The sequence below is a fragment of the Ceratotherium simum genome, chromosome 22 (assembly GCF_057802395.1).
Source record: "Ceratotherium simum simum isolate JZ-2026a chromosome 22, ASM5780239v1, whole genome shotgun sequence".
In the NCBI taxonomy this organism is placed as follows: domain Eukaryota; kingdom Metazoa; phylum Chordata; class Mammalia; order Perissodactyla; family Rhinocerotidae; genus Ceratotherium; species Ceratotherium simum.
This window is the reverse complement of record NC_141921.1, coordinates 25,836,000-25,849,892: the sequence shown is the minus strand read 5'-3', so window position 1 is coordinate 25,849,892 and position 13,893 is coordinate 25,836,000. Positions and strand designations below refer to the sequence as shown.

Below are 13,893 nucleotides of genomic sequence, written 5' to 3'. Positions count from 1 at the left end.
CAAGGATGCTGCTAAGGTTCCTACAGTGCACAGGATAGCCCCCTCCAATAAAGAATTATCCAGCCCAAATGTCAGTAGCTTCAAGGTTGAGAAACCCTGCTCCAGAAGAGGACAATCAATTTCCTCCTTTTTAAAGGCACTCCTTCTGGGTGACTGCATCAGGAAGGTAGGCTTTGGAGTAAGAAAGGCTGGGTTCTGCTACTTTGTTACAGCCTCTGGTGCATAGTAGGCCTTCAAAAAGTCTGTACAGTTGAAAATTGAATTTAATTACTAATTGTGCAATTCTGAGCAAGTCACAAAGGCCTGAACTTCATTATGCTTATCTGTAAAATGGGGATAAAAAGCCCTACTCCAAAGCTGTTGTGAGGCCTGAGATAACCGAAATAACGCTGGTAAAACTATTGTACAGTACTTGGCCTCCAGCAGTTTTCTTTCGTTTGTCAGATTACCCCTCCCTCCTCCAAACTCAGGTTCTAATCCAGGTTCAGCCCTTTTGTGAGTTAAGTGACCTTGTGCAAGTCACTTTTCCCCCATAGGCCTCAGGTGATTCTTTGTAAAATTACAAAATTGACCTCTGATCACCAACCCCGAAGAGGGACTGCGAACTTTACAGACCGCTTTCCTCCCCCGGGACTAATGGTACGGTCCCCGGGCAGCTTCCCCCACCCCCCTGTCGTCGACCTTGGTACAGGCCCAGGGGGCCCTAGGCGGCCTCTCAGGGCTGCCCTTGCCCCCTGCCGAGTTCCGGGCCGTCCCTGCGCGAGCTGATTGGCTGGAGCGGTGCCCGGGCTGCGCGGCTATAGGTGAGCCCGGGAGGGGATGGGCGGAGCGCGCTGGAGGCCCGCCCCCTCCCCCCCTGGGTCGGACGCTGCGGAGCCGCGGGCGGGAGGACGGACGGACCGACCGACGGGAGGGACGGGAGGCGAGCAAGATGGCGCAGACTCAGGGCACCAGGAGGAAAGTCTGTTACTACTACGACGGTGAGCCCCGGCCTCGCGGCGGGGGCGGGGCCTGGCCGGGCCGGATCCCGGAGAGGGAGGCTGAGGCGATCTGAGGGGGGAGGCTGGGCGAGGCAGGGGCGTTGAGGGAAGGCTGAGAGAGGAGGCTGAGGGGAGGTCGAGGCTGAGAGAGGAGGCAGAGGGGAAAGGAGATCGAGGCTGCGGGACGAGGCTGATTGGAAGGAGGTCGGGGCTGAGCGACGAGGCTGATTGGAAGGAGATCGAGGCTAAGGGAGGAGGCTGAGAGGAAAGGAGGTCGAGACTGAGGGAGGAGGCTGATTGGAAGGAGGTCGGGGCTGAGAGGAGGCTGAGAGGAAGGAGGTTGGGACTGAGGGAGGAGGCTGAGGAGAGGAGATAGAGGCTTAAAGAGGAGGCTGAGAGGAAGGAGGCCGGGGCTGAAGGAGGAGGCTCAGAGGAAGGAGGCTGAGACTGAGGGAAGAAGCTGAGGCAGAGAGGGGGTCATCCGGGGAAGCCTGAGGTCATCTTGGCGGGGGGGAATCCTGAAGAAGGCTGATGTGGAGACTGAGGGGGACTCCTGGAGGGGAGGCTGGGTCTGAGGGAGGAGGCAGAATCTGATGGAGAAGGTTGCAAGGGTGTATGTTTCCTGCTGAGAAGACAAAGGTCTCCCCCGTGCCTTCCCTGCCTCCTCTGTTTTGGTGAGAGTCCTGCGGGAATCACCAACTCGTGGTCACCGGCTTCCCCTCCCCCCGCCTGCGAGCAGGGCCTGCAGTTGCTGCTGGGAAATGGGGCCCCTGGGGTTGGAGGGAGAAGGATGCAACCTATTAAAACAGACTTTTTCATGTAACAGAAATCTGTCGACCAACTTGCTCTGTTCTAGGGAGTGTTGAGGTGCTGGGGCCATGGGAGGATCAGGTCACTTCCCATCTTCGTCTCAGTCGGGAGGGGAAGACAGACAATGACGGAGAGCTGCTCTCCAGTATCATGGCGGGATCAAGGAAAGCACAGAGGGGAGGCGCTCGGCCCGGCATGAGGAGTCAGGGAAGGAGGTGCCATCTCTTAGGACCTGAAAAACAGGAGTTGTTAGCCTGGCACAGGGAAGTCCAAGATAACAGCAAGTTTAGGGGTAAGAGAGGACAGCACCTTTGGAAAACAGCAGTTGTGTGTAGAGTATGGCTGAGGCCTAGATCTGAGGGCAGAGCGCAGAGGGTAGGAAGCAGGGGCCAGGGAAAGGTTGCCAGTGATGAGGCTGGCGAAGTAAATGGGGACTGGATCCTGAAGGGCTGGGCGTACTGCCCTAAGGAAGTTGGACTTTATTCTGAGGGTGCTTATGAATCATTGAAGTTTTATGCAGGTTAATGACATCATCAGATTTATACCTTAGGACAGAAATTAAATTCATGAACGCAGGGGTAGGGAAGAAGGTGAGAATCCCAAGTTTCTGGTTTGGACAGTTTGATACAGAGTGTTTGAAGGCCATGTCAGTTGATAACTGTTTTTTTTTTTTTAAGAAAAATTCGTTGATATGTCTGGGGGCTGTCCGAGTTTTTGGGTGTCCAGTAGGCAGTTGGCCATTCAGGTCTGCAGTTTAGAAGAGAGCGATTTTTGGTAGTCATCAGCATACAGATGGTAATTTTAGTTACAGAAGAGGATGTGGTCACCCAAGAAGTTGTATGGGGTGCAAAGGGAAGAGGATCCAGCGTGGAATCCTAAGGAAGTGGACTGAGGAAAAGTCTAGTGCCCTTCATGCTCTGTCATAGCGCTTGTCACTGTGTATTGGAATTGCCCATTTACTTCTTCATACTTCTTACAGACAGTAAACTCCTTAGGGAAAGGGACTATGTCTTCTCTACCTTTGTATGCTCAGCCCTCAGAACAGTGCCTATCTCATAGTAGGCTCTCAATAAATACTTGTTGATTAAATGAACAAAGATACAGAGGGAATGGCCAGAGATGTAAGTGAATCCGAAAGTGTTGGGTTACAGTAGCCAAAACAGGGAGGGAGTGGCCTAGTGTTGGCAAGCACTGTTTCCTGTGCAGGGTTTGGAACTGAAGCTAGATTGCAGTAGACTGAAGAACAAATGGATGGGGGAAGAGGAGACATCAGGTTGAACCCTTTTTGAAGGAAGCTTCTCCAGGGCAGAGAGAGAGGGTTGTTGATAAAGGGGAGGTATAGTGGCTGAGAGTTGAATTTCCAAATTCTTATGGAAAATAGCCAGAGAGAAGGAGAGGTTGAAGATATAAGAGAGGGGCTAGTAATGATGGAGTTTTCTGAGACCAGGTGAGATGGAAACCAGAGCACAGTTAGGGACACCAGCCTTCAAGAGGAAGTTCCTTCGTGACAAGAGGGTAAGTGGCAAGGAAGAGTTCAAGTGTAGGTAGGTTTGAGGGGGAGAAGGTGGGGAGGAAGTTGAGGGAGTTTTCAAGATGAAGTAAGAGAATAGTCTTTTTCTTGCGAGTCGGGGAGGGCAGTTGGTAGAGTAGGAATCTTGAAGAGAGAGAGCGGTTCAATAGCTGTTGTGAAAGAGGGAGCTAGGAAAAGAAATTTGGAAGGAGTGCTGGGCGGTGGTGAGGGCCCATTTGAGGCTGGAGCCTATGACTTTGTAGCCATGTTAGTTTGCACAGTTGTGATCTCCACACACTCAGTTTAAAAAGAGGAAAAGTGGAAAGATCCCGGTCTTTAGAGAAGGAGACTTCTTTTTGAGAAACTTCTTGTGAGTTTTGCAGTGCGGTCACTAGCTTGGGACTCAGATTTGCTCTGCCACTCAGAAGCTTTGCAGTATTGGGCAAGTCACTTTACCCTTCCAGGCCTCAGTTCACTCTCCTATAAAACTGAAAAATTATGAAAATGGGGAAAAGCTCTTTAAAAGTTTAAAAGTAGTATCTAAGTAAAAAGGATTATTTCTTTTAAGTCTTTCAGCAACCTGATTAAAAACTCTTAAGAAAATGATGGTGTCTCTGGTCCCTACCCTCAGGTACTCCCTTAGCCTTTTAGATAAGGTATCTTAGTTCCCCAAGTCTAAGCCTTGGCTGGATCCACTCTTTTTTTTTTTTTTGTGAGGAAGATCAGCCCTGAGCTAACATCCATGCTAATCCTCCCCTTTTTGCTGAGGAAGACCAGCTCTGAGCTAACATCTATTGCTAATCCTCCTTTTTTTCCTCCCCAAAGCCCCAGTAGATAGTTGCATGTATAGTTGCACATCCTTCTAGTTGCTGTACGTGGGACGCGGCCTTGGCATGGCCGGAGAAGCGGTGCGTCAGTGCGTGCCCGGGATCCGAACCCGGGCCGCCAGCAGCGGAGTGCGCACACCTAACCGCTAAGCCACGGGGCCGGCCCCTGGATCCACTTTTTTTTTTTTTTTTTTTTTTTTTAAGATTTTATTTATTTTATTTTTTCCCCCCAAAGCCCCAGTAGATAGTTGTATGTCATAGCTGCACATCTTTCTAGTTGCTGTATGTGGGACTCGGCCTCAGGATGGACGGAGAAGTGGTGCCTCGATGCGCACCCGGGATCCGAACCCGGGCCACCAGCATCGCAGCGCGCGCACTTAACCACCAAACCACAGGGCCGGCCTGGATCCACTTTTGATAAGGCAAGGGAGTTGCTAGGGATCAAGGTGCATGCCAGAGATGTGGGTAAGCAGGAATCCATTATATAACATAGTAATGGCCACGTGACTACTGACTGCCCACAAATTGGGTCTGCATCTAGATGTCTCAGCCAATGCCTTGAGAACCTATTCTACCCTTCCCCATGGCTGATAAGGTTGTCTGAGGGGCCCTGGGAACAAACTCTTCTGCCTGCCTCCCCTGCTACTGCATGTCAAAGTCTGTGTCTTTGTGTGACAGGGTCCCTATTGAGTGCCACTACGTGCTGTACTCTGGCTTGTGGCCCTTGCTGAGAGCACAGTCCCTGCTCTCAGAGGCCTCACTAAGATAGACAATGAAAAGATATTAGGTAAAAATCAAGGAAATCTGAATGAAGCATGGACTTTTAGCTAATGATAATGTATCAATATTGGCTTATTGATTGGGACAGATACTTCTCATTTTACTAATGTAAAATGTTGATAATAGGGGAAAATGGGGGGTGGGGTATTTGAGAACTCTCCGTACTATCTTTGCAATTTTTCTGTAAATCTGAAATTGTTCTAAAAATAAAGTCTGTTTAAAAAGAGAGAGAGAAGAGGATGAGATCCTAAACATCCAACTGTTTAGAAGTTTCCCATTATCCCAGGCCATGTCTTTGACAAAGAGAATTGGAGTGTGGCTTGGATGCTGTTGGTGGCATTCCCCACAGTGCATTGCTCCCTGGAACGAAGCCGCCTGTTTCTGGCGCCACCAAACCACAATGCATAAGAGGTTGGGACATTTTTTTTCACTGGTGCTGAAAGATCTGCCTCATCCTGATGGAATTCTAAGGAGAATCTTTGGGTGTGCAGTTCACTCAATTTTGAAATATTGTTCTGGGAACTTTCTACCAAGTAGACTCACAGAGCCCTCTAGATTAAGTGCAAACCGAAGTAGGTACCTGGGAAATCCATTGTAGCTTTTAGCATACTGGATTTGGAGTCAGAAGAGTTGACTCCTGGATCACTCATTAGCTGTGTGATCTTCAGCAGGCACTTAGCTTCTCTGAGTCGCAGTTCAATTCCTTGAATCTTTATTGAGCCTCTATGATGTACAAGGCATACTGGTCCTTGTCTTCAAGGAGCACCCAGTCTTGTGGATATAAATAGATATGTAAATAATTCAGATACAAAACAAAATTAAGTGCCATATCCAAATTGCATGCGGAGGAAAAGACCGTTTATTCTGATCAGGAATATGTTTGGAGCTTGAGCTGGGCTTTGTCATATGAGGATCATCAGAGAAGGGACGTTCCAGGTCAAAGGAACAGTCTGATCAAAGGATACTTTGGTGTGAAGGTGAATGCCATGTTCAGGATGCTGATAATAATCTAGTGTGTTTAGAGCAGAGATTGGCAAACTTTCTGTTGAGACTTTGATAGTAAATATTTTAGGCTTTGCTTGCCATATGGGTGGGTCTGTGTGGCAACTGTTTAACTACTCAACTCTACCATTATAATGTGAAAGCAGCCATCTGAGGATATATAAACTAACCAGCATGGCTGTGTTCCAGTAAAATTTTATTTACAAAAAACAGGCAGCCAATTGTATTTGGCCCAAGGGCCAGTTTGCTTACTCTGGTCTAAAGCAGAGAGAGAGAGGGGAGAGAGAAAAGCAAGCGCCTGTTCCCCAGTAGCTTTGGAGTGAACCCCTCATACTGTGTAGTGCCTGTGGGTTCCAGGGGAAGAAACTGGGCTACACTGACATCCTTTAAGCGTTGGCCTTACCAGGGTCCCCTGCTTTTTTTTTTTTCTTTTGGAGTTACCCTTCCTCAAGGTGGGTGAGAATCTCGGAGACTAGAATGAATTAGAAAGAGACTGCCTAGGAGTTTGGTTTAAAATTCCTGGGTTCTCCTGGGAGTATGTGTCTAACTGTGTCACTGAAACTGTCACTCTTTCTTCTTCAGGGGATGTTGGAAATTACTATTATGGACAAGGCCACCCAATGAAGCCTCACCGAATCCGCATGACCCACAATTTGCTACTTAACTATGGTCTCTACCGAAAAATGGAAATCTATGTGAGTTACTGGGAGCTCCACCCCTCCCTAACCTCATCGGCTCTGGTTCCCCATATGTCATTCATTATCTCATTTTTTCAACTACTCATTCATCAAACATGAGTTGAATGGCTATTATGTGGCAGACACTGTAAATGATAGAGATTCTGTTTTTAAGGAGTTCACTCTAGTGCTGGAGGCTGACATTTACGCAAATAAGTAGGACATGTACTACGAAGTGTAAGTGCAACAATTAAAAAATGCACAAGATGCAGAGATAATGAGGAGCCTTGGAATGTTTCCTAGAGATGATATCTGAGCAGAGTTTTAAAGATTGAATAGAATTTAGCCTGGAGTTCAGGAGGGGACTGGCATTCTAGGCCAAGGGAAGAACGTACACAAAAAGGCAGAGAGGTAAGAACAGTATGGTGTGTTTGGGGAAAATATAAGTAGTTCAGTGTGCAGGTATTGTTGTAGTGTAAAGTTCACAAGTGTGAGTGAGGGGAGCTAGAGCTGGAGAGGTCAGCAAGGATTGGATGTACCGTGCTAAGCAACTCTGATGGGCCAGGGTCAAAAACTCCAGTGCCTAAAAAAAGAGTGATCAGGACTGTGTTGAACTAGACACCAAGTCTCTAGTTACTAGAGACTTATCTAACTCTTGACTCAGCTCCAGCTGATTTTTGCCCCATCTTCCAGTTTTTAAAGAGAAGCTAGAAATCGAGATTATTGTGTAAAATCTCCCAGGTTTAAAATGTTGGCCTAAATTTTTTTTAAATGTATACAAACAAGGGCTGGCCCCGTGGCTTAGCGGTTAAGTGTGCGCGCTCCGCTGCTGGTGGCCTGGGTTTGGATCCAGGGCGCGCACCGATGCACCGCTTGTCCGGCCATGCTGAGGCAGCATCCCACATACAGCAACTAGAAGGATATGTAACTGACATACAACTATCTACTGGGGCTTTGGGGAGAAAAAGGGAAAAAAAAAAAAAGGAGGAGGATTGGCAAAAGATGTTAGCTCAGGGCCGGTCTTCCTCAGCAAAAAGAGGAGGATTGGCATGGATGTTAGCTCAGGGCTGATCTTCCTCACCAAAAAAAAAAAAAAAGTGTATACAAACAAAAACACATCAGTACATCTGTGGACCAAATTTGGTCCAGAGGTTCCCTGTTTGAATCTCTTCTGGAGACAGTGAAAAGCAAGTGAAGGATTTTAAATGAAAGAGAGATAGGAACAGGCATGCATTTTAGAAGCTGGGAAGCCAGTTCAGAGGCTATTGCAAGGGTCCAAATGAGAAAACAAAGAGGGGCTGGGGGCCCATGTTGCCTTATGGCTAGAGCATAAGAGTCTGTTGTTAAAGCCTGTGCTGACAGCTTAAGTAACCTTGGCAACAACAGTATCCTTCCTCACCATTCCAGAGACTGAAAGGGGATGAGTGTTATGTCCTACATGGCCGTGTCATGTCTCTAGAGCCACTAGAGGCAGCTAGGGAAGCAAGGAGGGAAGGTAGACAGAGGAGCAGACAGACCTTGGGACCAGAGAGCTTTTTCAGGTGTAAAGGGCAGCTGGGAATGAAAAACAAGGTAGCAGTGGTTTCTTCAGGGAGCAGCCTAGCATTTGGATAAAGAGGTTACCTAATGTGGAATAGTAAGCACCAAGACCTTCCAGAGCTGTCTGTTGCACATCTACGCCATGCTAATCTGGCCCCAACTTGCCTCCTTTCCTGCCACTCCCCCCCTCAACCTCCCAGTCAGCCAGATCAGATTCTGCCTCTTTCCACACCATCCTTACTGGAAGGATTATTTACTCTACCCAGTCGTATCTTACTCATCTTCAAGAGTCACCTCAAATCCTATTTCTTTCTTTCATTCAGCAGATTTTTGTTGAGAGCTTGTTATACCCCAGGGACTATATTAACTTCCGTGAGAGATATTGAGATATTAAAAAATGGATTCTATCGTCAAATGAGAGGAAAAATAAACTAACATTTATTGAAGATTGCTAGGTGCCAGGCCAGGGCTACCTGTTACTTCGTGTAATCTTTATAACAACCCTAACTTATGGATGAGAAAACAAGCTCAGAGAGGATAATTAACATACCCAAAGTCACATAGCTATTAACAGATAAGCTAAGACTCCAACTCAGATCTCTCTAATTCCATCGTCTCTGTCTGTCTATCTGTCCTTATTTCCTTCCTGAACAATATCTTAACAAGAAGTTTGGAGATAGATGGTCTCAGGATTTTTTTTGGCTATGTCATCAGGGACCCAGGCTTATTGCATCCTTCTGCTCAGCCATCCTTAGCTTATGTGATTTCATCATTGTGTTTTTTGCCTTGAAGTCACATGATGACTGTCTCAGCTCCAAGTATCATGTCTTCATACAACAGAATCCAAAGAGGAGGGGAACGGGCAAAATGGGTCACTCTGCAATGTCCCCACCCCACACTCCCCCCCCCCCTTTTTTTTTTTTTTTTTGCTGAGGAAGATTTGCCTTGACCTAACATCTGTACCATCTTCCTCCATTTTGTCTGTAGATGGCCACCGACGAGTGGTATAGGTCTGCACCCGGTAACTGAACCTGGGCCACTGAAGCGGAGCAGGCTGAACTTAACCATTAGGCCACGGGGCTGGCCCTCACACTCCCCTTTTTATTAAACAGGAGAACCCTTCCCAGAAGCTTCCTAAAAGATTTCGCCTTAAATCTCGTTGGGTCATTTGCCATCTTTAGACCATTCACCCACTATTGGCTTAGACTAATCGTTGACCCCTGGGGCTGGGTGCATTAACACCCAACCAAGTTGAGATCTATTACCAAGAAAGAAGGGAGAGAATGGGTCTTTGGGAAACAACCAACAGTGGCTGTCATAGGAAATTAATAATACCTTATTGGAAATGACTTCATATGTGTGTATTCTTTTTGTAAACTTCTAAAGCAAAACCCCAATATAATCTTCCGAAATCTCTAGACCTTGGTCTCTTTAACATGATCTTTTTCCTTCTCAGGCCCTACCTCTCCACTGAGTGTGAAGCTTTGCTCCTGTTCCCCCGGCAGTGTTTCTCTGCATTCATCCATTCTATCCTCTCCTTTCTCTGGGCTGTGATCCTAGCATTCCTTTCCCAAAGCACAGATAGCCATATTAGTATCTGTCCTGAAATTCTGATCGCTTTTGCGAGTCCATGCTGAAAGAAGCTCCTTAGACTTCTCAAAGAAGATGCTGTATTACATCTGTCTCTGTACCTGAAGGAGACATGCTGAGGTCTATTTCACAAAATTTCTCCCTCTTTGGTCCCTCCCCCAATTCTGTCTCCACACATCTGATTAATCTCGCCCAGGATCGACATGTCGCTTGTCATCCGGGCACCTTCCTATTTACATAATCAAGAATCCTGCTCTCTTCCTTGCCTTGGAGGCTAATTTTGTATATTCTTAGCCTTCTTATTCATCGCCTTCTGTTCTTTTGTTCTTTTTTTAAAAAATGTTTTTATAAAATATTGAGTAGATAGGAGAGAATTTTTATAAAATATACGTAAGGTATAGAGAATCACATTACAATTAATACCACCTAGTTTAAGAAAAGAAACATTTCTGTGACTGCCAAGGCCCCTGTATGCCCTTCTCTTATCCTAACTTTCTTCTTCCCCAGAGTTAACCTTTGCCCTGAATTTAGGGTTTATTATTTCCTTGCTTTTCTATAATTTTACCAGTATGTATTCTTAAACAATACGTGTTTTAATGTTACATAAATGGAGCCATACAGTATTTATTATGTGACTTTCCTTTTTTGCTCAACATGTTCCTGAGAGTCATACATGTTGATGGATGTAGTTGTATTTATTTTCACTGTCTTTCATTGAAAAAATATACTACCGTTTGTCTATTTTATTATTGATGGGCATTTGGTTTTTTCTAGTTTGGACCTATTACAAACACTGCTACTGTGAACGTTCTTGAACACGTTTCTTAGTGCACATATGCTAGAGTTTCTCTAGAGGGTATACTACGAGTAGAATTGCTGGGTCAGAATGTTTGCAGTCACCCTTATTAGATAATGCCAAAATGGTTTCCAGTTGCCAGCAGTGTAGAAGAATTGTAGTTGCTCAAAGTCCTTGCCAACACTTTATTTTATCATATTTAAATTTTCTTTGCCAGTTTAGGTAGGCGTGAAATGGTATCTTATTATTGTTTTAATTTATATTTCCCTGGTTACTAATGAGGTTGAGGATCTTTTTATATGTTTATTGGCCATTCAGGTTTCCCTATTGAAGTTCCTGTTTAAGCTTTTTGCCCATTTTTCTATTTGAGTCTCTTTTTGTTTGTTTGTTTGTTTTTGTTTTTGTATTAATTGGACCTCAGATACACAGAATGTGCATAAACAATATATAGTATTCATTTACTTGTTTTTGAATTTTTAAAAAAAATATGCTATATGTAGTCTTCTGGGGTTTACTTTTATCACACAATATTATGTTAGTAAAATCCATCCACCTTGTTACATATAGGTATGGTTCTTTCATTTTTCTCTGCTGAATAATATTTTATAATGTCAGTATACTGCAAGTTATCCATTCTCTCATGATCTTAATTTGTATCTAGTTTTTTAATGTTAGGAACAGTGCTACTGTGAATCTTCTTGTCTGTATCTCTTAGAGCATATATGCAAAAATTTCTTTTGGCTTTTTCTCTAGGAGTGGAATTGCTGGACTGTAGGGTATGTGACTATTAAATGCCAAGTTGCTTTTCAGTGTGGTTAAATGAATTTATACACCCACTGGCAGTGTATGAGAGATACCTTGATTCACATCCTCTTCTACGCTTGGAATTAGACTTTAAATTTTGCCAATCAAATGGGTGTAAAAAAATATGTAATTGTGGTCTTGATTTACATTTCACTAATGACCAATGAAACTGAGCATCTCTTCATGTGTTTGTTAGCCATTTATATGTCCTCTACTCTGAAATGTCTTTTCATTTCTTTTGCCCATTTTCCTCTTGGGTTGTTTGTTTGGCTTTCTTATTCTTATCAATTTATAGTAGTTCTTTATATATTCTGGTTTATATAGTCCAATGTCAGTATATTGCTATAAACATCTTCTATTCTGGTTTTGTCTTTTCGCTGTAATGTATTTTTAATGAACAGAAAATCTTAATTTTAATAGTCATATTTATTAATTGTTTCCTTTATACGTGCTTTTTGTGTCTTAAGAAATCCTTCCCAATCCTTAAGGTATTCTCCTACGCTAATCTTTTAAAGGCTCTATAGGTTTGCCTTTCACATATAGGTGTTTGCTATATCTAGAATTGGTTTTTCAATATGGTTTGAAATAAAATCCACTGAAATTTTTTCCCTTTATTGTCCCAGCTGATTTATTGAAATGTCTATTTTTTCCCCGCTGATCTTAGTGCCACCTTTTTTATGTGTGAAATGTCCATGTTTATTCATTCATTTCATAAGTACTTATTAAGCCCCTACTTTGTGCCAGGCACTATGTATGGGGATGTTTCTGAGCTCTATGTTGTGTTGACTTGGTCTGTCTGTTGACCCATATGCCCGTACCACAGTGGCTTAATTATAATAGCTTTTTATTGTCTTGATAGCTAGTAGCATAAGTTCTCCTGCTTTGTTGTTCTTTTAAAAAAAAAAGTGACTTCCTATTTGCCTTTTGTACTTCTATATAAATTTTAGAATTAACTCGTCAAGTGCTACAAACAAATCTACTGAGATTTTGGTTGAAATTTCATTGGATCTATACATCATCTTAGAATTGGTATCTTGAGAATATTAAGCCTATGAGTCCATGAACATGGTATATCTCCATTTATTTGGGTCTTTTTAAACGTCTTATATAAAGATTCCTGTATGGTCTTCATTGTGAAATATAACACATGTACAGAAAAGTAAAACAAATATGCAGTTTAACAAATTGGTATAAAGTAAACATACATGTAAACACCAAATAGTTCAAGAAATAGAACATTGCCAGTACCTCAGAAACCTACATCTATCCCTTCTTGATCACAGTTTCTTCTCTTTTTGCAGAGGTAACCAGAATCTTGATTTTTCTGTTAATTTCTTCCTTGCTCTTCATCATAATTTAACTACCTAAATATGCATCCCTAAACAATATAGTTTAATTTTGCCAAACTTGATGTAAATGGAATTGTACAATGTACAGTTTTTGTTGTAGCTGTAGCTTGTTAATATTGCTGTGTAGTATTTCATTGTAGAATATATCACAATTTGTCCATTCCACTGTTCATGGGTAGTTGAGATTTTGGCTATCAATATAAAGTTTTATAATTTTCTCCATAAAGGTCATGTACATCTTTTATTGGATTTTTTTCCAAGTACTTCATTTTTTAATGCTATTGTAAATTGTATCTTTTTTAAATTTTATTTTTTATTTACTGGCATACAGAGATACAATGAAGTTCTTTTTTATTTAAACATATATCCAAAGTCTCTGTAGATCTGATTTGTTTGTATGGGCTCTCACTCCTGGTGCTTTGTTTCCTTGTGTGTTTTGTGATTTTTGACTATGAGGTCATATTTCTTGGAACTTTGCACTGGCCTGGGATGAAGATTGGTTCTTAGAGCGAGATTTGCTGTTATTTTGTAAAAGAGGCAGCTTTTGAGATGGGCTTTGTCCTTCAGAAATTTGAGATAGAGTTGAATTTCAAATAGTAGGAAGAGTGTGATCACAGACACTGTGGTAGGAAGCTCTGTAGGTCTTGTTGAGGAAGAGTTGTTTGTCTGGAGTATAATATTTATGAAAGAGGGCAGGGGGAAAATATATTGGAAAAGAAATCTTGCAGAGTTCCTTGATTGCCATGTCAGAGTTTAGAATCTTTTGTAACTAGGGAGTCATTGAATGTTTTAGAGCAGGGCATTGACTTTTTAAGATTTTTGTGACGCAACTATGGAAGATGGATTGGAAGAGGAAAAGGCTGGATATAAATGGGACCAATTAGGAAGCCAAAAATAATCCAGAAGTTAATTTATTGTGGCAACAGATATTTATTGAGCACCTGCTAAGTGCCAGGCACTGTGCTAGTTGCTTAGAATAAAGACAGACCTGCTCCTAGCCTCCCAGAGTAGACCAAGCAAATGCAATTTCTTTTCTTTTTTTGGTGAGGAAGACTAGCCCTGAGCTAACATCCGTTGCCAGTCCTCCTCTTTTTTGCTGAGGAAGATTGGCCCTGGGCTAACATCCATGCCCGTCTTCCTCCACTTTATATGTGGGACGCCTGCCACAGCATGGCTTGATAAGCAGTGCGTGGTCCATGACCAGGATCCGAACCTGCGAACCCCGGGCC

The 13,893-nt window shown here is 43.5% G+C and overlaps 1 protein-coding gene across 2 annotated transcripts in view; it reads left to right on the top strand.

Annotated features, from left to right (window-relative positions):
• The first annotated feature begins 849 nt into the window (after positions 1 to 849).
• HDAC1 (histone deacetylase 1) overlaps positions 850 to 13,893 on the top strand; it is a 29,570-nt gene continuing 16,526 nt past the window's right edge. For both annotated transcript variants that reach the window (XM_087446375.1, XM_087446374.1), the window contains exons 1-2: positions 850 to 980; positions 6,492 to 6,604. In XM_087446375.1, the coding sequence (XP_087302501.1) occupies positions 932 to 980; positions 6,492 to 6,604 (162 nt within the window). In that variant the 5' untranslated portion in view covers positions 850 to 931. The remainder of the gene's footprint in view (positions 981 to 6,491; positions 6,605 to 13,893) is intronic.